Source organism: Corvus kubaryi, unplaced genomic scaffold, assembly GCF_017639235.1.
Source record: "Corvus kubaryi isolate FWS band 111438036 unplaced genomic scaffold, C.kubaryi_AGA036_p1.0 37398, whole genome shotgun sequence".
NCBI classification, from domain to species: domain Eukaryota; kingdom Metazoa; phylum Chordata; class Aves; order Passeriformes; family Corvidae; genus Corvus; species Corvus kubaryi.
This window is the reverse complement of record NW_024581137.1, coordinates 1,299,647-1,324,545: the sequence shown is the minus strand read 5'-3', so window position 1 is coordinate 1,324,545 and position 24,899 is coordinate 1,299,647. Positions and strand designations below refer to the sequence as shown.

The 24,899-nt window shown below is 41.5% G+C and overlaps 1 protein-coding gene across 2 annotated transcripts in view; it reads left to right on the top strand.

Moving 5' to 3' along the window:
• SLC66A2 (solute carrier family 66 member 2) overlaps window positions 1–24,899 on the top strand; it is a 66,015-nt gene that overhangs the window by 14,119 nt on the left and 26,997 nt on the right. Inside the window, exon 4 of one of the 2 annotated variants that reach the window (XM_042044182.1) lies at window positions 161–214. The exons of the other annotated variant lie outside the window; for it this stretch is intronic. Within the exon in view, the coding sequence (XP_041900116.1) occupies window positions 161–214 (54 nt within the window). The remainder of the gene's footprint in view (window positions 1–160; window positions 215–24,899) is intronic. 2 annotated transcript variants of the gene reach the window in all.

Here is a 24,899-nt window from a genome sequence, read left to right as displayed (position 1 = left end):
GGACTAAAATTTCTGGCATGTTTTGGTCTGGATATTATTTTTTAGTGAATAAAATGTACTAACTGACTAAATGGTAACTCAAATAACCACTGTTGCATTTAATCATAAAAGTCTGTCTTTCCTTTCTTTTTTATTTCCCTTCAACTCTTTTTTTATGTAGCTGCAGATAGTAAGGATGAAGAAATCAAAGCACCTCCCAAGAGATCCTATCTGGGTATGTACTGTACAAACCCATTCTGCATGAAGCTGTCCTCTTAACTACATATTTCATGATTTGCTACTTTTTGTGATCATTTGATTGCATGATCATTTCTATAGAGAATGTTTGCATTACCTTTTCTTGACATACTAAAACCTGGTGTCTGTTGTTTTTTTTTTTTTAATTTTTCATCTGCCCACTTTTAACTTTCATAGAGGAAAAGATGCTTTCAGCTCTACTTCAGAAACCAGTTCCTTGAAGGCAGTTGAATTGACCACATTATGTGTTTCAAGGATATCTTCCCTTTCTCCTTCCCCAAGCTGGACAAACAACATATTACATGATACAGAGATCACCTCTTCAGACTCAGTTGTCCTCTTTCAGCACTAATACTGGAGGAAGGTATGAAAGATACTTCTGTATCTTTCAGCAGTGTTCAGAATGCTAGATGAGAAATTTCACACAACGCTTGATATTCAAGTGCCTGCATCCTTGCAAATATTCCTCTCTTTTTCACTATAGAGCAGCCTCACAATTGTTATTTGGGAATTAGTAATGCCCAAGGTGAGAGCTTCCAATCTTCAGTTTCAGAGTTGGAATCTATGTTGTTTAATTTTCCTAAGAAATAGGAAATACTGTGTGCAAACCATCCTCACAGTGTTTTTTCTACTCTTAATAGTTTGGAATGGCAATTTTAGTCAAGTAATTGTAATTTTGTTTAGATTAGTTGGGGTATTGCATCAAAGAAGTTATGCTGACACACAAGTTCCCCAAAGTCAACTTTTAGGCTGGTTTTAACTGAACTGATTCAGAATCTCCCACTGATACCAATTGTGCTCTGTTGTAGTTATTGAGGGATCAAGTGGAAATATCCAGGGCACAGAAGAACATTACTACAGCAAAAGGAGAGTCTCTGTATTTCTCAACATGCAGTTAATTAAACTGGAGTTAGCTCTGAGAAACACTGCCCAAGAGTGGTATTAACCTGAGTGCTTTCTTGAAGCCATAAGACCATCCCTGTTTAAGTTAAATAAGGCTGTCTTTTAATGATTCATCTTCTGGATCTCCCCTTTCAGATTTAGGGGCAAAATCCATGCATTGGGTGATTTATATTTTTTTTGTCTGATACCAGTATTTTTGCAAAGCACCTTTTCCTTTTGTATTCTCAAACCCTTATTTTTTCTGGATTTGGTATCAAACTAATTTTTTTTCCTGTTTGTCTTTAACTCCAGTTTGTGTGGTCATTCTCACAGGCTTGCAACACTAACCATTGGAATCTAATGTTTCAGCAGTTGTGTCTTTCTTGTGCCTGCATTCCTGTTGTCTTTTACTAGCTTTCAGCAATGCTTTATTTACAGTGTCAGAGCTAGAAAGAGTTGTCAGCTTCAAGTGGTTAAAATTAAACAGAAATAAGTAACTTAATGTGACCTTTTACTTATTTCAGTCAAGTTTTTTTATTGTCTTTTTGGTTAAAAAGTCATTTGTTGGTAGTTCGATAGCTTAAAAAGATGTAGAATAAAGCACCACACATCTTAATCCAGCTGATCTAAGTCTGAAACATTTGGTTAATAGGTATTACTTGACATTTGTTTTGGAATTGCTTAGCAAAATGGGATGAATTGAAGTATCACTAAGGAGCAAGACAGCCTTACACTACTGCTCAGAAGTTTGAAGACTGGGTGGGGAAATTTGAAATGTGATGGTTCTCACTCCTGTAAAGAAATTAGAAATGTTTTGAGCTGTTTGTGCATAATGTATGCACAGAAGTATGTGCTGGTGGTTTAAAGAGTGGGGCGGACAGTGCTTTATGTCACAGCATATGTTATATTCAGTTTACAGAGGGCTTAACTGAGCTGTGCCCTGCAGTGCAGTGTTTTGCTATAGCTCTGGGGAAGCTCACTTAGAGATTAGCTGAGGGGAATATTTGCCATACTTTCATCTGCTAGTGCATTCTCATTATGTTCTTTAATGAGTTTGAATTAAACTTCTGTTCAAGAAAAAGGAATTGGTTTTTAAATTTCCTTTGAATATTTCAGTGGTGTAAAAACTGTTTTTCAATATATTCTTAGCTTTCAGAAATTATTATATTACTCTTTTTCTGGTCATGTAGTAAATTATGTTTGTAATTGAAGATGATCTATGAGAGCTGTTTTGTTATAGAACTGTTGAACAGTTAATCTGAAAATGTACTGGGCTACCAATGAATTTTAGGTGAACTTGTTAGATAAATATCGAGGCATTTCTTGGTGCCTCTCTTTGAATAGGAACTGAACTCCTGCTGAGCTCCCTGAGATTGCTTTTAGGTTTGTTTTATTGTCAGTAGTTCAAGAAACCACTTAATGCCACTATTTTTCCACATGTCTGAAAAAGCCTTTATCTCTGTCACATGACTCTGAAAAGTGACTTTGCAGCATCAGTACTGAGAGAGAGTTGAGGGTATGGAGGAAGGTTGCTGCAGTTCAAGTGACCTAAAAAATTTACAGTATGGTTGGCCCCAGGGTGTAGGGTTTTCTGATTCCATACAGAAATAAAATTATTTCCCTTGTTTTTCTTGGCAAAGGGAAGATTAGAAAGAAGTAGTTCCAGTTCTGAAGGATTAATGCTTTATTTCCTTTGTTTTCTAATGCAGGTATCTAGTTCTACCTAGTGCCTGCTAGCATGGCAACTGCTGAGGCTGAGCAAGCTGCAGTTGGATGAAATTTGGGTTTTTGATTGTTTCTTGTTTCATGATGAGATGTTTTAGAACAAATGTAAATAAGTGTATTAATCTGTTTTGCTAAAATACAAATGCCATAGATATATTTTGAGCCCTGTGATTGTTGGAGACTGCTGGGGTAACAAAATCACTAAAGAAGTAACCAAACACTGCCATTGCTCCAAAGAGCCTGTGTTGTTTGAAGTTGATCAGAGTGGTTTCAGTGGTGTGGCAGGTGAGTGTCAAAGTGGATGGGACTTGTTGGTTTGTTTTTTTTTTTTTCCTTCTAAGTAGACAGTTAAACATTTTGAAAGACATTTCTGGGATTTCCTTCCCTCTCTGAAGATGGTTTTAAAACTTGCTGTATTACTGAATCCTGAACCTTGGTTTTAACTCAACAAAATCTCATCAGATAACATTAAATTTTAAAACAGGAGTAATAAAAACTGGTGGTAATGAAACAACAAAAACTTAGATTCACCAAATATCTGTTGCAAAATATTTTAAACTACGCTTTTAAGGGGGGAAAAAATGTAAAATGTGTTGTGTAGTTGACATCGCATGCTCATATCTGCATAATAGTGAGGAGAAAATAGTAATGTGAATTTAGCAGGTGCAGGCATCTGCTGAGTGCTTTCCACTGGTGGTGTGACAGCCTGGTGAATAACTCACACTTCCAGCTCTCCTTTGTCCGTGCTCTTTAGTTCACTCAGGGCATCAGCTGCCACGTGTTGTTCAACAACACCACCGCAGTGTTAACATATTCTAGAACAGCACTACTACATTACATGTGCCATGAAGGATGTAGACTTTATTTAATCAGCTCTCTGGTGTCTTCTGTTCAGAGTGTTTGGTCTGTTTGGGTTCAGCAGGGCATCCTGCACAGCTTGCAGGCGAGCACTATGCTTTTCCAGGGGTGCTCTGTAAGTAACATTCACAGTGTGCTTCTCTGTCCAGCCCCGACACCCTGAGCAGAGCTGGGGGCACAGCAGAGGCACAGCTTTCCTTGCTGATTGCACGTGGGTTCATTGAAAGTGCGTGACTTCTGCACTGAGCTGCGCAGTAGTTGAATTCCCTGTACAGCTGGAACAGCAAGAGCAGAGTTGTTGCTGGGCTGTCACCACCTCTGTGCACAACTGAACACGGAAGTGCTCTTGGAAGCATTTTGATCCCTTCTCCCCAGGATTATATGAATCCTTGTTAGACTAATTCCAGACTGCTTTTGTTAGTATTTTGGGGAGGGGATCCCCAAATAATCCCTCCGGGAGAGAGGATTGTAATGGCATGTCTGTGAGAAAATAGGATGCCAAAAGGATATGTATTTTTTTTGTTTTGCTTTGTTTAGTTTTGTGGTTTGTTTGTTGTTGTGTTTGGTTTTTTTTATTTTTTATTAACGGAGTTCTATTTGTTGAAGAATTCAGGTCTACTTTGCCTGAGAAAATGGCACCTGTCTGCACTGACACTTCAGTTGTAGTTCTGTGTATGGTGGGAACACTTATTTCCCCTTGTCTTTCTCTGCATCACTTTTTAGACCTTTCAGGAGACAAAAGAGAGTAAGAAATGGAGATTATAAGGATGTAGGGGCATTTTAAATTTGTTTTAATAAATACTTAAGTGGTAAACATTGGTGTCTTTTTTAATACCTAGTTTTGGTTTCTTTTTAGTTGATGTTGCAAATGAGACCAACACAAGTCTGGAAGATAATTTGTCTTTACAGGTATGGGTCTGTGCTGGAGGTTTAAGTTACTTACTATTCAAGCGTTTCAGAACAATTCAGTCCAAATAGAACACTATTGATTTTTTTTTTTTTTTAAAGCAGCTTAGAAGTTGTTTGCATACTGAACAGATAACCTTTTTTTTTTCTTTTAGCTACAGACACAGAGAGAGGGAATAGTTTCATTTAAAAAGTTGTTCTTTTATTTTCATGGGGAATTCATCCTGAACTCATTGCAAGATCAACATTAAAATAATTTCCTTTCAGAAAACATGAGAAAAATGGGTTTGGATCAGTCATTTTTCTGGGACCAGTTTTATGTTTCCCAGTAGATACTCTTCTTCAGGCTTTGAAGTTCCATTCAGCATAGATCTTTCTTCATGCCCTCAGGCTAATGGGCCTCCAAAAAAAAGTACAGTGGCCTTTTCTCTCCTGTTGAAAATGTTGTAAGTGGTTCAGTAGGAGGGCATACCTTTTGGCAGGCTTATCTGGTATTATTCAGAAGGTATAAAAGGGAAGGATAAATTTAAATTCTGTATTCCAGAGAGGCCTTTTCCTTTCAGAAAAGACAGCTGGTATGGGAGAAACCCAAAGAATGATTGTTGAGGCCTCTGAGCAGCTATGATCCTTGCCTCTGGCAGTTTGCAGTTTCCTTAAGGTGAGAGATCCAGAAATACACACACACCCCCTCTGCATCGGAGGTGGTGGCATGAGGCCAATCTGTTTCCTGCATGCCTGTGTGCTGTGAAAGCACATTCCTGACCACAGTGGTCAGGAAATGCTTTTCTTTTATTCTCCCCCATTTCCCTGTGCTGGAGGCAACGGGGCCGTGTGGCTCTCTGGAGGGCGGAGCAAGGGGAGAGGGAGAGTTGCAGTAAATCCAGACTTACAGATGAAGTGGTGAGGGATCCAGGTGGACAAGTCACTCTTGGAATGCATGGCATGTAGCAGGTTTAGGCCTGAGAGACAGGTGGTGGCTTGCATGAGAGTAAGGGTGGCCACCTTTAGAAAATGTGGGGGTATTTCTTTTCATGGGTGCATGGATGAACTGGGCATTAGAAGTGGAGGAGACTGACACTGCCTGCACAACTGATGCGGAAAGTATGAGGCAATAGGTTCCAAGTCTTCAATTGATCTCAGATGTGTTGTTTCATTCATGTACTGCAGATTTAACATCAGTAGTTGTAGTTAAGCCTTAGGGTATATTCCTGGGTTGTGGGCTCACCCGGGCAGGCAGCTCAGCCCAGCACAGCCGCACACTCATTCCCCTGCAGTGGGTGGGAGGGGATAATCAGAAGTGTGAAAGTGAGAAAACTCCTGGGTTGAAGTAAAGATACTTTAATAGGTGAAGCAAGAGCTGTGCACACAGGCAGAGCAAAATAAGAATTTAATTGTCTGCTTCCCATCGGCAGGCAATGTTCAGACATTTCCAGGGAAGTAGGAATTCATCATGGGAAGACAAACTCCATAATTTCAGACATCCCTGCTTCCTCTTCCTGAGCATGCTGCTTATACTTTCTGTGATCCCTTGATTAATGTGTGAGCCAGCACAGGCAGGCTCTGCTGTGATTTGATTGTCTCCAGAGCAGGGCAGGAATCTCAGGCATGTTTGATAGGGTGCCTCCTATCACAGGCCTATGTTAGCTAAACACGGATACTTGAGTTGCCTCTTGGAGAAATGTGATGAATTGTGGTTTCTATTAAAAAAAAATGCAGCGTTTTTTCGGAGTCCAAGAAATGCCAACGACTCCTGTCTTAAATCTGCTTTCTGGTTTATTAGTCTATGAGATCTGTGGAGCACTTGTTACTTCATGCTAGAACGTGGGTTCTTCTTCCCAAGTTGAAGTCGTATGTTCTTAGTCAGTGTGCTTCATAGTGGATTCTTACTGGGTCTGCCAGTTGTCTGAATATGGAATGACATGTCTGCCAGGTAATGGCTTTTTTGGCTGCTGGCCTGCTGTTTTCTTTATGTAGGTAGCATAACTCAGAGGAGAGGGGTCTCTTTTGGGTGGTAACACTTAATGATTTTTTCCAGAATTTGGGTTAGCACAATGACGGTTGAACAGGTTCCTACTGATTTCGGGCTTTGTTTTGGAACTTAGATATTTTACATTCATTTAAGATGAAGCTAGAATTGGTAGGCAGAGTCCTAATGTCCTTTAACAGACAACTTGGGGAAAAAATGTTTTCAGCTTTACAAGTTTTTGTGCAGGTCTGAAATAGAAGCAGTGAACTTCAAGCTCCATTCAGTTTGCAAGGTGCTTTTCTCCAAGTTTAACTTGTTTATCAGTTAGAACAGTTAAGCAAGTATAGTTGCCACCTGTCAGGTCATTGTTGCTTGTGGGATGGAGAATGGAATGAACACCCACCATGGAATATGGATGGGTGAGTTACATTTCCGGTTATATTTTTAGCAGGCAATGAAGCCAGCAGTTCTAGAGTCTGTAATTTTTGATAACCATTGATGAATTTTAGTTTCCAGACTTCTTGCTTGGCAACTTGACAAAAAATTTTCATCTTTGGGGCTTCACTCAGAGATCAGAGTTAAGGCAGAGGGCACCTTTGACAATAAAAACCCTATCTGGCGAGTAAGGTTTCCTCTCCTTAGTTTGTATGTGGGAGTTGGTGACTAGTGGTTCTTTCATATTAGCAACACGTTTTGCACCAGCACAGTTGATACACTAAATGAAGTATTTTGCATTCAGTGATAAATGCAGTAGCATTCCTGTGCTTTGAGAGCTGTATTGTGAAAAGTACTCTTTCAAAACACTTGAGAAGTTGGAACTGCCACCTGCCACTTCTTTTGGTTATTAAACTGAATCTTCTGAAACCTTAAGGATTGAAGGGGTTATTCTGATCTCATGTAATGTGGACAATAATATTTTGCTTATATTTTATTGTAGTGCATACAGTAGCTTGTAGTTAAACTGGTTCTTCATCACAGTTTAAAAACTTACCCATTCTTACTCAGCAAGGTTCAAAGTACCACTTGGTAAAGTGAAATGTCCTCAGTTTTTAAATTTTTAACAGGTTACCATTGAACAGAGTGGACTAAATGTCCTGCAAAAGGCTTTTGCAATCTAAACTATTGTAGGATTGTAAATAAAACATTTGTAATTTCCTCTGTCAACCATACTAGCTTTGTAATGTTTTGTATAACATATTAATTCATTTGGCTTCTGTCACTGGTGGTAATCAAACAATATACATCTTCTCTATCCCTAAAACAGGGAGTTGAGAAGGTGTTACCTGTGTTTACTTGTTATCAGGGCAGGGAACCTGGAGGACAGTGTTCTGTTTCTGCTGCTGCTGCCGCATTTTAAAATTATTATTTAGCTCCTTTTAAGTTTTCAGCTTACAGGCAGTAGGGAAATAGCCAACCACAGACTTGTAAAATCTTTTCTGAGTTAGAATCGTTTCAGTAAGATGTTACTTGGTGGTAGAGCATTATGTTTGGGCCTAAGCCTTTTGACCTCTTCTTTGCACCAGCCTTGCTGCTGCTTTTGAATGGCTTTGACACAAAAATGGGGGTAGGCTGTTGTTTTATGAACTTTTAATGCAGTTTACAGTGCTTGTGTTTATAGTTTAAGAGGATCTGCCAGACTAAATGGAGCATGTGAAGGGCCTTTGCCTGTTCCAAAAGCCTTACCTGGTGCAAGGAGAAAGGGGATGGACAGGCAGGCACGGGTTAGGTGGAGTGAGGGAGGCATGTGCAGTGTCAGGGCCTTTCCTTTGCCATGCAGCATGAGGAGCACACTGCAGTGGTTGGGAGAGCTGGAAAGAAGCAGTGCAGCTGTTGTTCTCCCAGCCTGTCTTTATGGAAAAAAAAAAAAAAGTGAGCAGGGAAAAGAAAAAAGTCTTTATCTGCTACCAAGAAATTTCAGTGTTACCTGAAGTTGAGGGAAAACTGTTGTTTTAGTCTGGGGAGAAGAGAGGTGGTGAGGGTTGCTCCCCAGCCTGGCGTGAGCAGCAGAAGCTTCACAGGAGGCAAGGCTCAGCACTGTGTTTCTGGAGTGTGCTGCTCAGGGTGCCCGCTCCGGCTGCTGGTACCCCTGCCCAGCCATCTGGCAGGCCTGTCATCCAGCTGTGTGTACTCTGGTGGGAAGAAGAGACTTGAAACAGGGACTGTTGGAAGAGCTGTGTGGCGGCAGAAATATTATTTATGGCATAAGAACCATGCTCAGTTGGTGGTGTGGTGGGGAGATAAACCTGTGAATAAAATGTGGATTTTGCTTGTGCCTCACGCAATTCATACGGAGGAAGGAGAGTTCCTAGCAACATCTAGCCACATGAGGGTGCTCTTGGGTTTCCAAAACTTGTCTGCTGAGCCACTCAACTGGAACCTTGGAGAGGAGGTTGAGCTCGCTTCCAGGGCTGTGGAAATAGTGAATAAATAGAGATATTGCAAAAATCTTTTCCTTCTCGGTGGGAGCCAGAATAATTAGGTGCTTTAATAACATCAACGATTAAACATCTAAATGTTCAAACAGAGCTGGTTTGTCTGCTCACCCTGCACATCAGGGAGCAGTGAAGCTGCTGCTTTAGTTTGGTAGAGTTTGGTTTGCAGTTGCCTACTTCTGGAGCTTGTTACATGTTGTTGTATACTTGGTTACGTCTAGATCTGAGTGGTGAGCATCATTCTTTAAATTTGGCTTGGAAGGGACTTCTGAAGTTATTTGGTCCAGTTCCCTGCTTGAAACAGGTCCAGTTAGATGAGGTTGCTCAGGGCCTTTTCTGGGTGAGTTGTGAGTATCTACCTCCTTCCAGGTAGTTGTAGAGCGTGATAAAACTAAGACGTCCTCTGAGCCACCTTTTCTCCAGGCTAAACACTCCCAGCTCCCTCAGCTGCTCCTCATCAGACTTACGTTCCACGCACTTCCCAGCTCCATTGGTGGACACGCTCCAGCCCCTCAATGTCTTTGTTGTAGTGAGGGGCCCAGAACTGGACACAGGATTTGAGGTGTGGCCTCAGCAGTGCCAAGTACAGGGTCAAACACTGCCCTGCTCCTAGTGGCCACACTATTGCTGATACAGGCCAGGGCCATTGGCTTTCTTGGCTACCTGGGCACACACACTGGCTGATGTTCAGCCGCTGCCAACCAGCACCCCCGCGTCCTTTCCACCGGCCAGCTTTCCAGCCACTCTACCCCAGCCTTTAGCTCTGCATGGGGTCATTGTGACTAAAGGCACTTGGCTTTGCTGACCCTCATACAGCTGGCCTTAGCCTATTGATCCAGCCTGTCCAGATCCCTCTGCAGAGCTTTCCTACCCTCCAGCACATCAACACTCCCACCCAGCTTGATGTCATCTGTGGACTTGCTGAGAGTGCACTCCAGTAGGTAACTCCAGTAGGCCAATGTCTTTCTTGTACTTGAAAGCCCTGAACACATTACTCCAGATCATGTGTCTTGTGGGCATTGAGTAGAGAGGAGTAAACACGTCCATCCTTCTTCTTGCCGCACATTTGCTCAACTGTACGGCTGGAAAGTGATTGATTGCCTTTACTATGGGTGTACACTCTTGACTCATGCTCAGATTGCCTGCCAGGCTACCCTCTACTATTCTGTTCTCTAGTGAGTCAGCCCTGTGCACTGGTACTATGGTGTGTGATTACTCCTTCCCAGCTGTGCAGTAACCCTGAACTTCATGGTATTCTTGTCAGCCCATATCTTCAGACTAACATCCCTTTGAGTAGCAGGGCTGTCCTCAGTTCATAGAATCATACAATTCTGGGTTGGAATACCATCCTGGGTTGGAAGGGATCCACAAGGATCATTGAAGTCCAGCTCCTGGCCCTGTAGAGGACAGCCCCAAGAATCACACTGTGACCCTGATGGTGTTATCCGAACACTTCTTGTACTCTGTCAGGCTTTGTGCTTGTGACCACTTTTCAGGGGACCCTGTTCAAGTGCCCAACGACCCTTTGGGTGAGGAACCTTTTCCTAATATCCAACTTAAACTTCCCCTGATACAACTTCATGCCATTTCCTCAGGTCCTGACACTGGTCAGCAGAAAGAAGAGATCAGCACCTGCCCTTCTGCTTCCCATTGTGATGAAGTTGTTTATTGCTCACTCTCCCTAATTTGGTATTTATGAACTCACCATCATCCAGGTTGTTAATGAAAGATATTAAAGAGCATTGGCCCTCGTATTAATCACTGTGCACTGCCTTTTAACTGGTCATAAATTGTATGTTTTTCCTTTGAGAGGAGAAATTCTGTGAGTGTGATGATCCGCCAATTTTCTGCCTTTTTTGTTGTTCATTTACCAATCAGTAATTCGTTAATAAAGATATTACAGGAGACTGTCAGCAGCCTTAAAGGCTGTGTTAAAGGCACTGTAAACAACACCCACTGCTCTCTTCTTACTCTTAATAGTATAAATTCATAGAATGTTAAGGGATTGGAATGGTCCTCAAGGACCATCTAGTCCCAATTCCCCCTCCTTAGGTGGAATATGTCCCACTAGACTGGGTTGCTCAAGGCCTTATCCAACCCGGCCTTGAACACTTGCCCGGGTTGAGGCATTCACGGTCTCCCTGGGCAACCTGTTCCAGTGTCTCACCCCTCTCACAGTAAAAAATTTCTTCCTAATACCTAACCTAAATCTCCCCTCTTTCAATTTGTACCCATTACTCCTTGTCCTATGCCTACAGCTGCTGAAGAGTCCCTCTCCAGTTCCTGGTAGGCTCCCTTCAGATACTGGAAGGTTGCCATCTGATGGGTCAGGTTGGTCAGTTGCAGTTTGCGCTTGGGAAAGCCATGCAGGTTGTCCTCGTCACCTTCTTATCCTTTCTGTGTTTTGAAGTGACTTCCATGGGGACTTCTTGCATAACCATCCCAGGGATGAGGTTATCCTGACTGGCCTGTAGTTCCCTGGCCTCCTCCTTGCCAATAGGTGTGATATTTTTAGCTTTCCTTCCCTCTGTCCCCAGTAATAAAAAATCTCTCCCAATACCGTGATCTTTCAGAGATGATGGACTAACCTTGCAAAGACATCAGCCTGCACCGTCATCACCCCCACATGCATCCTGTCTGTGTCACATGCATAAATTTAGGTACTCCCAAACTCCTGCTTTCCTGTTCCTAGGTACTGCTTCACTGCCTCAGCTTTGCTAGCAGGGCTGAGGAGCTGTAGGGGGCAGACTTCACCAGTGAAAGCACATTAAAGCATTATTAATTCAGGAAGGCAAGAGGTGAGTTTAGAGCCATGCTGACAATTAGTTATCTGGCTTTCATGGTGATGTCCTGCTTTGCTGCCTGCCAGCTCTCTTTCAATTTCTGTAAGCAAAAAGGTGAGAAGAGAAATGATGATTTTCTAGATGATGGCCAAGTTGCCAGTTCCGTGCAAAAGATACAAGTGAAGAAATATTTAAAGTGTGACTCAACTCCCCACAGAGTTAAGAATAAACTTTCAGGCTGAGGGGGTTTTAATTGTTAGTACAGATACGTTGATAGCTTGCTTTTTTAGTTTCCTAAGTGGCTTGTAGCACTGGCTGGCTTGGTGTGTGCTTAAAGAAGCACTGTTGCCCAGTGCTGCCTGTTCAGACATAATGGATTGTCTAGACAGCTTGCTAGGGAGGAAACTTCTGGTTGCAGCACATTTTTACGATCTTTTTATAGGTTCTGGAACATCCAGATTTTGTAGATTTCATGAATCTTTAAAGAACCTTGTCTTTGCATTTAGGTAAGTGGTATGGAATCAACAGTTCAACACATGAGCACGTCATCAGAGACAACATCTGCCAATGTTCTCTCCTGTACAGGAGATGGGGCATATCTTGCACTCAACTTTCTGCTGCTGACTTTCTAACATGTACTCCGTAGGAAAGGCAGATGTTGTCACTCTGGAAAGCTGTTCATTTGATATGTTAGGGCCTTGGGGACACTATTTACTCAGGAATTTTGCTTCTGTTGGAAATGAGCCTGCTGAGATAACCATACCCACTGCTGTATGCAGTGGGAGGAATGGACAGTGAGGTGACCTGAAGTGCTGAGCTGGTGGCAACACTCACTTGGTCCCAATTAAAATGCTGCAAGGGGCAGGTGTGACATTGGATGTCTAAGCTGTCATAATTTGCTCTGTGAACTGTATGTGGAGGTCATGCTCAAGGTACAACGTGATCATTGTACACAGCCTGATTTATTTTTTCACTGCATTTCATGTCCTATATGTTTTATTAGCTTTATTTAATTATTTAAATATTACTGGGGATATGAAGTTACTAGTTTCTAGTAAGCTGGAAATAGGGAATATATTTAATAAATCAATGCTTCTGAAGCTCTTATAAATAACGTTGTTTTAACAAGACATTTCCTTATGCTGGAGATTGAAAGGCACTTATCACTGGAACATCAGTGCTTTGCCATTTTCATTGCTGTATCAAGGGAAAACAAAATAAGCCTTTTTCTATCTCGACACAAATGTCATGCTTTTAGCCTGTAATGCAGGACAGAGACCATCCTGGACTGAAAACAATTGGTGATAGCTTTATTTTATGAAAAGATTCCCATTTTTTCCCCACTCTACACTCCCACTTTACAAGCAGTGATGCACCAAAGGTTCACTGGACAAGGATTTTCAAAGTCTAGGAGGACATTTCAAGTGAGAGAGACGAGAGATCTTAGCCAGTCTCCCTTGGCTGTTTGCTTTTGAGGGGCGACACAGGAAATTCTATTTTGCGTCCCATCTCTGAAGCAGGGATGTGAAGCAGTAGAACCCTGGTATTTGTATCCCACGGGAGTGCTGAGCAAGGACGAATTAGGGCAGAGGGCTTAGGTGCTCCTGCTTTCTTGTTCTTCATCCCCTGTAGCCACCACAAGAAGGTGCATGCAATTGGCTCTGTTTAGCCCTCATTGCCCATTTAGTTTGTGTCTGTCTCTGCCCTTGAATGCTTTTAGCCCTGTAAAGACTGGAGCTGAGCACTCCAGTTACACAGGCTGCAAAGCAGTATCATGGCTCATGGATGGGATACGAGAGACTGAGCTGCAGGCTCCTGCTTGCACAGGTAACTCCCAGTGTATTAGTGTGACCAGAGTGGCTCTGATGTTTTCCTGGTAAGCCAGGCTGCAGACAGGAGAGAGGGAGCCCTCAGTGGGAGCCTGAAGCCAGCATCCTAACCCTTAGGCTGTTTAGGTACTGCTGGTTCCCCATCTTTTAATATTAGTGTGATTTTTTTCCTAACTTGGGATGGAAAAACATCTGAAATCTCGGTGTTTTCCGTAAGAGAAAAAGGGCTCCTGTCTGGTTCTATCTGTGACTTACTGACTGGCCTGCAGAAGCTGAAGGCAAGCCAGTCTAGCCCCATGAATTGCAAAGGGCCTGAATCTGAGGCTCAGTCTGGTGGGTTGGAGTCCACATCTCACGTCTGATGAGATGAGTACTGCCTTCTGTGGTGCTGAGATCAGCCCTTCATCAGGGAAGACTGCCTGCCTCATGAAGTTTTACTTACTGATTTTCTTTTGAAACAGTAAGTTCACAGTTGGCTTTATCTGTTTTTATTGTTTGACTAAATTTTTTATGAACCTGCATGCCCAAGGTGTGCTGAAGAACTAACACCAAACCAAACACCCTTCTGGTATGGATGCCAAGTTGTCACTTCTGATGTTTGGCAGTTAACAGGTGCCCAAAGAGTGACTACAAATGCTGAAGAGAAGGAACTTGTTTACAAATTATTTGTCAGTTCTGTTCCCGCGTGTTGGGGAGGTGGGCGTTGCTATGGAAAATGGTGTAGACCTTGGCAGTAAGTGTGAAGGCTGTTTGATGGGAATGCTGAAGTGGAGCAGGTTTGGCCTAGGTATCAATTACATTCATCTGCACTGAGATGTGACGGTCAGCTTTCAAAGACAGGCAGTACATTATCTTCTCCCTTGCCTTCCAGGTTGATACTTTTTACTGTTGCATGCACCTGATATATTTCAGGTTGCATTAGGTATTGGGGCAAATTATTTAGACATTTAGTGGTGTGATAGCACCGTGTTGAGCAGTGCTGGCTTACAACCACATTCCAGATTGCAGCCAAGACTGCTGGAGAGTTGTACAGGACATGGTGTCAAGGAACAGACAGAATTAAGGTGGAAGGATTATTTTGTAAGTCATACCAGTTCCTGAATTCACTTCAGAGTCTTGTCCCACCAACAGTTATTCCCGTTTCAAGGCCCAAATCATCCCCTTTTCACTTCCAAACACTCTACTTCATTAAAGCTGTGATGAGGAAATCTTACATTGTAAAAGGTTTTTTTCTCTTTGTGCAAAGAAAGGTTAGTGTTGGAACTGCCTTTTCAAATCATGATTTAAATTACCAAGCAAGAAATATGGGAATAAAATAAATTATTTTGTGTCTTTACTAAAGAAAGTTTGGTTCATGTGGTGATATGTATAAATGGAATAACTATATTTTAGTGATGATCCATTTAAATTAAATTTTTTATCATCTTAAAAAATTAAATGGTCAAATATTGCATTACTTTTACTTGTAACTTATAGCAAGCTGTTTGGGTTGAAAATTGGTTTAAAAAAAGTGCAAAATGACTTAATTTATATTATAAAAAAGTAAATGAACTGCAGTATTTCTTCTGAAGGTTCATTTTGTGGAAATGTTTCTTTTTTAAAAACAAATGAAGGGGATAGATTTTCAGATAGATTTTTAATAAAATGAATTTACTCTTTTTTTTCCTCATTCTTTTATACTCTCAGTCACTAGTGAAAGACACAAGAACAAAGCAGATGTTATTCAGCTCCAGTCAGTTTCTTGTTGTTAGACTAAATGAGATATTTTCACTAAGCAAAACTGAAAAAGTAGAAAAGTTGTTTTTGCAGAAGCAGACAAAGCCTTCTAAGCTCTGGTTCCAGTGCACCAGCTAGTAATTCTTCAGATGTAGAATTTGACTCGTTAAAGCTGTGCAGTAGTGATTTAAATGATGTTAATAGGTTGGCAGGTATAGGCCTTATTAGAAGGGTGCATAATCACATTTCAAAATCTAATTTTGTTTTATGCTTCAGAGCAAATGTTTTTAGCTTCAGAGTGTTATTTTGTCTTGTAACTGAGTGGTGTGCAGTCTCTGTCTGTAGGAGGAGGTGACATAGCACTGAGCGAGGCTGGGAAGGAAGGATGTAACTTAGCTCTTCATGAGAAGATGCTTCCTGTATCATCTCGAATCAGCAGCAGAAAACGTTGCATTTTTTGGTGAATCGTGAATTTACGGTGTGGGACAGGGTGTACACAGTCTCCCTCCAAACACTTGGATTACTAGTCATCAGCATGTTTCCCTCCATGTGGAGGGAACTATACCACCATTATTCCTGAAGTTACAAAGGCCTCTTTTCAGATGCATTTATTATGTGCCCTACTTTCTCTTTGCTCTGCTCTGTGATCAGTATGCATTACATCTACTGCATCAGGATCCCATGTCCTCTCCCAGGGGTAGGGGAAAAAATCCAAATCCCAGAATTCAGTTCTGACAGATTTATTTTTACTTGCATGGTACATTTACAAAAAAGGATCTTGTTCATCCTGACTGATTCCATGGAGCAATAGAAATCTGTGAAAGGAAGACAGATCCTGTGTATTTCAGGGAAACATTTTTTATTTTTAAAAGCTGATTAAAGCTGTCTTTTTTACTATTACCCACTGCAACTCAGAAGTCTGAAGAGAATTTGGGAGATGGAACATTTTAAATATTCAGAACATCTGTGTTTCTTTGCTTAAGGTATGAGTGTCAGGATTTTTTTCACATCAAAATCAGGACCAGTACTGCTGTTTCTAAAATACATAGACTGCTTTGGTGTTACACTTCAGTAGCCCTTGCAAGCTTGCTGCATTTTTTTTGTGTGCATGCGCGCATAGTTAATCTTTAAAATTTGACATTTATCTCTATGATAATAAAAATTATACCATCCTCTCCTTTCTTGAAGTGGCTTTTTAGTAGGTTGCTTTGTACATGTCACAAACTCTGCAGTTGTTGCTAGGTAATTTTTTTCCCCTCCTTATCTCCAGTTTGTATAGCCTTTGGAAAAAAACAGTTGCTGGTCTTGAAATTCTCTGCTTCCCATCAGCCCTGGGTTTTTTGTGCTTTTATACAAACCATGACAAACTTGCAGCGACTCCTTGCTTATATCAGTGTTTTCCACTTTGTCTGCCCTTTGTCTTTGCACCCCTTGGCATGTAAAAATTGGGGGCAGTTATTTTAAGAAAATAACTTCTAGATTTTTTTACTGTGTCTTCAGAGATGCTATTTACTCCCTAATGCCTTTCTTCACCCCCTGTTGGGAATAGGTTGTAGTAGAAAAAGTAACTGCACTTAGGGAATAGAGCAAGCTTAATATGGAAATGGCTTAAAGTAGTCTTGTACACAAGTTCCCCATTTAGTTTTTGTGTACAGTAGATGTAAAAAACTGATCACTCTATAAAGAAATTCACTGTTTCTTCAGAGGAGAACTCAGAAATGTAATGAGGATTTTGTGGATAGGATTGTTGCTTGCAGCTCATTGTTTATGGTTCACCTGTCATCATTCTCCACGTCCCCTGCACTCCTGAGTACACAATGCGAAAGGAACACAGCAGTGGAGGGCAAATCCCAGGATCTCTTGGTCAGGGATAAAAGGATGGTGCCCTGTGGTGGCAAAGTCATCTCTTCGGTGAACACTTCCAGTGCACTCTCTTCTGCTTGTTTTGGTTTGGAGGCTTTTTGTTGTCCTTTTTATGAGTAAAAATGTTTATAAAGGATCATAATAGCCAAAGTCTTTTGCCTCCAGCAATGGCTGGGTGCCAGGATGCTTAGCAGTAATGGTGAAGATAGTCTTGATCCTCTTTCTCCCCCCACTCATTCTTGTCCCCTCACTTGTATTGACAGAACAGTTTGTGGGATTGTGTTTTGAACCAATCTTGCTTAAAATATGGGCTTGTTCTTTTTTTGTGTGTGTAAAATCTTAAAAAAAGAAAGAGAAAAGCCCACATTTTGTGGCTTCAGTGGGAAAGGCTTCAGGGAGCTAAAGAGTTGTCCTGTTACAGATTGAGGGGAATGAGAGGGGCTTAAACTTCTGCTGGGAAATGTGAACAATTTGTGTCACCATCAAACTCTTCATGACAGAGCCACTTACTTAAATCAACTACCTTTTGTTCTATGTCTTGAAGGTTTATTAGTTTAGGAGCATTGAACTGCAAGCTCATGGTGTTCAGAAAATGTGGTATTCAGAAGTGCACCTTACATAAAAACCACTGGTCTTGTCAAAACAGGGATTTATCTGTGGTCAAACTAAACAGCTGGGAAGTTGAAGGGGAAATTCTGTTTCATGGAAGCTCTGTCTCGCTTGGCTGCTCCAGTTACAAGTGCTGTAATCAGTAAGGCAGTCTGCAAGCTCTCAAGTGAAACTCTCTACTGGTCTCCTGTCCTATAAATTCCTTCTGCTAATGCAGTGGAAATTCCTGCTGCTTGGTGTCTGTATACAGTAATTTAGATCTGTGCAGACTTGCTGTAAATAGAATGAGTTTTGGTTTAATGGTTGTGAGGGGACACTGCAGGCATGGAGGTTCTGGAAAACCTTCTGCTACCTGAAATCCTTCTGTTCTCTTTTCCCTAGAAAGTTGCATGGAGATTGGAATTATTGCCAACTTTATCTACCTTTTTTTTTTTTTTTTTTTTTTAAATAACAGATGAATTTCCGTAGTCACCTTCACACTTTTAAGTTTCAATATACTTAAATGATGTTTATGGTAGCAAATGAGAAGTTAGAAACTGAGACTTTTTTTTGCTACTGCTGGCCGGAAATTTGTGAATTCATTGTTGGTGATAAAAGTTGTCACCAGTGAATGGTCACATCTTCACAAACATACATACATAAATTATTTTAATGAATTTGGTCAAAATTGGTCAGAATGTAGGAGATGCTTCCAGATCTGAGTGGATAATAGCTTCATGACCTGGTGCTGTAGGACATGGAAAAACCCAGGTGGAAGGTCCTTAATTCAAATCAGAGACATGAAAAGTTTGAACTGATTTCCCAAATCCCATCTGTATGTTTGCCTCTCTTCATCCTCCCTCAGATTTCCCTAAGTCTTCCTTTTTATTCCAGCATAGAACAAAAATCCAGAAATACAGTTTTTTTTTTGAAAACAGGATTCTTGTTCAACAGCCTACCCTGTTATTATTAACTATAATAGATATTTGAAAGGAAGCTCTATGAAATGGAGTAGACTGTGCCATCATTTTGAGATATTAGCATCTTTGTAATGCAGTTCAGATAATTAAAGAAAACATGTCTGACATTTTCGTGTGTGTAGCTGGGACTGGGCAGAGGGGAGAGGCAAAAAGAGGCGAAAGCCGAAAGCTTCCTACAATTTCCTACATGCTTGTGATTACTTTGAAGCATTTAGCTATTGATACTAAAATGGGTTATTCTGAGGTTAACTGAGGTAATCGCCAAGAGATGTTTAGCAGGCCACATCCCATTGTTTTAGCAAAGGAGGCAGCTGCACAAGGCATTCTTCTGTTTGGATGCTGAATTAGTAGGGCCAATTTGGGGGCTAGGACTTCTCTTGGCTGGTGGTGGGTTACCTAGGCAACAAGGATTAAACTTGTCCCCAAAAATCCTAAATGAGGAGATGAGTTTAGATTTTTATGAAGAGTGTCTAGCTTTGTGTTTGTATACATACTTACACATGCATTTATGCATGTCTGACTTCAGCGTCCCGAAAAAAATTCACAAACACCTTCTTTTTGTGGTGTCTTCACAGCAGAGGAGGTAGGGTGTCAGGCCAGTCAAGCTCAGACAAGGCTGAAAAAGAGAGGGATCACTTATCAGCATTTTTCTCAAAGATGTGCAGTTCAAAAGGTGGTAAAGTATTACCTGGTAGTTAACTTCCACAGTTTCTGGGAGTAACTTGCTGCATTATACATGCAACCTGGCATTGTAATCTCTGGCATGGTGGAATCTGAGTCAGACTGCATCTGGTCTAATGCACAGCTTGGTTTTGTAATGTTTAGAAGAACTTTTATTCATCTCTTTAATTACAGTCTTTAAATGAGAAAGGGCATATTATTTCTAATACTATAGTAGTCTTGATATCTTCTGAGATATAAGCTGCAAAGAATAAGTTTCAGTACTATTCAAAATAAATTAAACTGTTTTCACAGAGAGTTTATAACTCCCAATTACAAGAATTTTAGAGTCAAGGCTGCATGCTCTGCAGTGCTTAACTTACTCCATTTTAGTCTTTTTTGGAGGCCTTTGTCTACTGCCTGGTAGGGCTGTGGGTGATATCTTTGATAAACTATGCTGATGATAGTGTAAAATATTGTTAAAATTATTGTAAAAATAGAAAATTGGTACTACATGTTCTTCTTGCTGTGACATTCTCATCATCCCTGCTTATCTTGCTGTCAGAAAAAGAAGTCTCTGGCTATAGTTAGCATAGGAAGGCGTATCTGGCCAAAAGAAGAGTGAGCTTATCTCTTATCTGCTGCCTCCATCATTGGCACAGTTGGGAGCAAAGGCCTGACTTCACAGCTCTTCTTGCGGGTGAAGGGTTGGGGCAATTCTTTAGTTTGACTTGCTCTGGGGTTTTTGATGCTCCTGGTGTAGGAGGTGAGCAGAATCAGGAGTATTTGTAGTGAAAGCGAAGGCTGCCCAGAGTCATCAAAACTCTGCTATGGCATCCTCTGGGCTTCCCATTTCACTGTCACTGTTGCAGCTTTAGAGAAGGATTTCCTCCTGAGGTCCATGCTCAGTCTGAGTCCTGTGTCTTCTAAAGCTGTTCATGATGCTTTCACTCCACCTTTCAAACACAGAGCTTATTTCCATAGCTCTAAATCCTTTGGGCCACAGCTCTCTTATTCCAGTGGCTTTCCAGGCCCCATGATCTGCCTAATAGGCTGTTTTCCTTCATTGGTCCTAAGTCAGGTAACTGCTGCTTTTGCCTGCTGCAATCTCATGGACACAGTGACTAAGAACAACAGTCAGTACATTGGAATAGAAAGGAGAGAGACTTCTATACTGAACAGGCAAGAGCAGCAGTAACACAGTAGGGTAGTTTCAGTAGTGATGCTATTGGTGAAGCCAGTCTTTACAGGGGCAATACAGTGCTCTAAGTACCTTGATTTAGATATATCTAGCCTTAAGTTAAGTGCCTTGCCCTAGTAGCAATATTGGCATGTGTGTGGCGCTGGTTGTCTTTTTTTTCTTCTCCTAATCTTACTGGCCTACTAGTACACCAGGAGCGGAGACCTGGTGTTTTCTTCAGCTGGACTTGGGAAGCAGACAGTTTGGTTAGCATATGTTGCACAAGGTCCATTGGTAGGGGGCTTGCATGTGTACCTGCTGCAAGATTGCCGCAAAAGCATCTTCCATCTGGAGAACTCCAAGAAATGTCCTTGCTTTGGAAGAGACTAGTCCAGAGTGCTCTTCTTCATGCTTTTTGTGGGAGGGACTGGGGTAGGAGTTTGCTTCTGCCTGCCCCCAGGTTGGTTACACTCATTCTGCTGTGATGTGTGGAGATGGCTGGGCTGAACTGTACTGCTCCATGTGGATTTCCCAGCTCAGCTGGCATTCATCAGTAGTTTCTGAGCCCAACAGCTGGAACCTTGTTCACAGATACTATACTTGCTAAAACTTCCTCTGTATTAGAACAAAAAAAAAAAATCTCTGTTCTCCCCTGCTTACTTTTATAATTTTGCTTTCTTTTTAATGCTTATAACATCAGCGGTACTGTGAGGAAGAGGCATGTATGTGTATGCAGGCATATTTAGGTATAAACACGCAAATTAAATGTTGACAGGACTGGTATCAGTGCAGTACAACTGATGTAAACAATTCTGCATCCTTTTGTAAGACAGTGGAAATTCTTAAAGATGAGGTAAAGGTCAACCTTATTTTGTGGGTTTATATAACTGCATTTTTCTCTAATTTTTTTTTCTTCACTGTGGGACTCCCATAAACTGAAGCTGTGTACAAAGCAAATTAAACTGCAGATAGCACAGCAAAGGCTGTCAGCTGCATGGAAGGTGCCCAGGGTACAAATATTTTGATTTAGCTTTTCATTCCTATTGTCCTGTGTGTTGCTAGCAGCAGGGGTAAAACTTTCAGAATAAATTGTAACTTTTAAATTGCTGCTCTTTAAGGGTCACAGAATGGTCAAGATAGGTGTTACTGCTAATTATCTCTGGTGAGGACCACTGTGCTAAGTGGTATTCAAAGGTTTCCCTTAAACCAAAGGCTGTAAAATCAGGGAAGTAGCACATTAATGGGAAAGGCAGGATGTTAAGAAATAGAGTGTGGATTGTTTGACTTTTTCATATGTACTAGTGCATTTGTGTCAGGTTTTTCTGAAGTAGTTGTAACTCGTAATTGCTTTCTTAACCGTGCAATTGGTAATTCCCTTTGGTGAGGAGGTAGAGTGGACCCTGCAGAACCCAAAGGGGAAGAATAGAGCAGTTGCTGGTGCTTGTAGGTGTGTGCTGACGGACAGTGTGGAATATGAGTGAGAAGCCCTGGATAGGCAGGATAGTGCTGAAAAAATGTTGGCCTACTTATATGTAGGTTTTTGAGAAGGAGGAAGAAGACTGGGTAATAATCCTGGTGGGAGGGGAAAAAACATGAACTTGAGAGACCAGCACAGAAGATTTTAGAAGGTTGTGACGCTACGTAAAATGAGGCAAAGAAAACCAAGGCAAGTACTTGCCTTCAAACTAGAGAAGATGAATGAGGGGAGATAGGGATAATGTTGATGTAGAGGAGGTTTCATCAGACTTGAACTTCTAATCTCAGGTGTTCTGTCTCCCATCAAGTACTGAAAGCTTCATTGAGCTTTTAAAAACAAAAGTTCTTTGTGTGTATCTTCAAAGAAAATCTGCTGGTTACTGTTTGTTGACTAAAGGACTCATGCCGGGCTTTTAAGGAGAGTCAAATACTAAGAGGACTGGCTTCAATGAACTGACATTAGATGTGGCCAAGAGAAGGCACTGTATGAGCCAAGGGATATAAAAAATGGATTTCATTGGAGGAGAGTAATTTGTTTGCTATAGGCTGGGGTGATATTTTCAGAAGAGGTTCAAGACCCTCCAGAATGTTATGCTCCTATCTTAGATGGGCTAGAGAGGAAAAAGTGACAATGTTTGGGTACAAGTCAGTGTGAAGACCAGATAGAAGGGAATGTCTGAGAGATGCTGAAGTACTGCAGTGACAGGGTTGAGCAGATATGTAAAAGTAACTCAGAGTTTGTGGAATTCCTAGGTCATGGGCCTGAAGGAATGGAGATGAAGAGCATTGTCTCTTTATAGACAATGTCCTTTCAAAAAGACAGCGGTTTGGATCAGAGCCAGAAGTTTTTGGTGCTAAGCTTTCGTTTCTTCTGTTTTGTACCATGAGTGAAAGTCCCTTCTTAGTCCCTGTGAGTGTAAAAGAAATGCTGGTTTCAGACAGCATTTGCAGGTTTCTATCACTTCTTGAAAAAAGGGGAAGAAAATCTAAATGTATCAGTTCACACTGTCTGTCTGTAATGCTGCTTCCTTCCTTCTTTCTGGAAGGAAAGAGGAAAGTGCCTAGCTGGATATGTAGATGATTGAGAGTGAGAGAAAAAGTTTTGGATCACCCAGTAACAGTCATGCAGAGCCTTGCTGCCCTTGTCACCCCAGTTACTTCCTGGGTGCCCTGTGGGGTACACGGGAATTTCAGAACAGAGCATCAGAGAAACCCAGGTTCTGACTGGGAGCTGCTCAGAATGAGCAAGGTGAGGAGTGCTAGCTGGCGTGCTTCTCTGCAATTCGGCTGCTGTTTTTAGATGAGACAGCTGAAATCAGGATTGCCAGGGAGACAGATAATGCCTGAGGCAAATATCTGAGGATTTGCTGCAGCTGAGGAACTGTAAGTGTGAACGTCTCCTTTTCAGAATCCACTGCCTGGGCCCAACCTCCTGTGGCAGGTACCTCACAAGTCCTCTTCAGAGAATGTGGCAAAATTTATTTTTAAGATACCACTGCTTAGTGCAGGACCTGTGCTTAGCTTAGAGCACTCTTTGGAAGTGTGAGAGGTCTGAGTTAAGCTTCTCATGTCAGCCTGGGGATACAAGTCTGCATCTTCCAACTGTCCAAAGAGTTGCCGTTGTTGCCAGGCTGGGATGAGGAGCAGCATCATATTTGCCTGCAGCTCAGAGCTGAACCCCTTTTACAGAAGAGACCATGAGTTCTGGAGATGAGCAGAAGAGCAAATGAGGGAGAGAGTGTTGTACTGTAGCCCAGTGGCTAAGACCCACAGGGAGCACAGAGAGTGCAGGTTGCAGCTCCTGCATCTTCAAAGTGTGTACATTTTACAGTAAACAGACCATGGATAGTAACCTGAAATAATTCCCAGCCATGACTGCATTTTGTAACTGTTCCAGGTTGGATATATTACTGTTTTCAGGCTCTTTCACAGCATCTAAGCTCTCAGGTTTTGGATTGCAGTGTTGTTAAGGAAGGCATTGGACATCTGACTGCTTGGGCGGGAGTCCTTTGATCGTGTGGCAGGAACAGGTCAGGTGGGCAGGCATTGTGGTCCATAGTCAGATGATGGAAATTGGATGTCCTTTGAACAGCACCACAGTCTCACAAAATATAAGAATTAGCTGTGTACCAAGGGGTAGGAGGATTAACTACCCAGTCATCTGTTTAGAAGGGGACTCAGAGGTAGAGACTGTCCAGCATGCTCTTAGAAGGAGTTAGTGAGCAGTGTTTTTCATACAGCAAGTCAAGAGTTTAATTACAGGAGGCAGTTTTGCTGAGTGACTATGATGTAATGGCATTCATAAGGAGTGGGAGAGAGAGTAAAACCAGTAGCCTTCATAAGAAGAAAAGAGTTTATTTCCTTATCAAAGCTATACAGAGGGCTCAAATGCAAACTCTCCCACCTTGCAAAGACAGGCAGTGGAAATTGCAAGCTTTTCCTTGACCTCAAAACTAGGAAGGAACCAACCAAAAAGGAGGAGCTGGGTCAAATGTCTAAAGACAAGTGTAAGTGAATGTAGTGCAAGGGATGTAGGTACAGAATTAGAAAGGTCAAGGCACAAAATAAGATACAACTAGTAAGTGAAATTGAGAGCTACAGTAAATAATTTTTAGGATGTTAAAGTCTTCGCTTCACTTTCCCAAAAGGAACTAGCATGGTAGCTGACTTGGTATAAAATGCTTCTTGACTAAAAATAATGTAACTGTTTGGACCTCTGTGCCATCCTCAAGTGAAAGCTGATACTGTGGACTCTTCTTTGTGTTACTTGGCATCTATCCCACACCAGAATCTTGGATTTACTACTTTCATTTTGGCC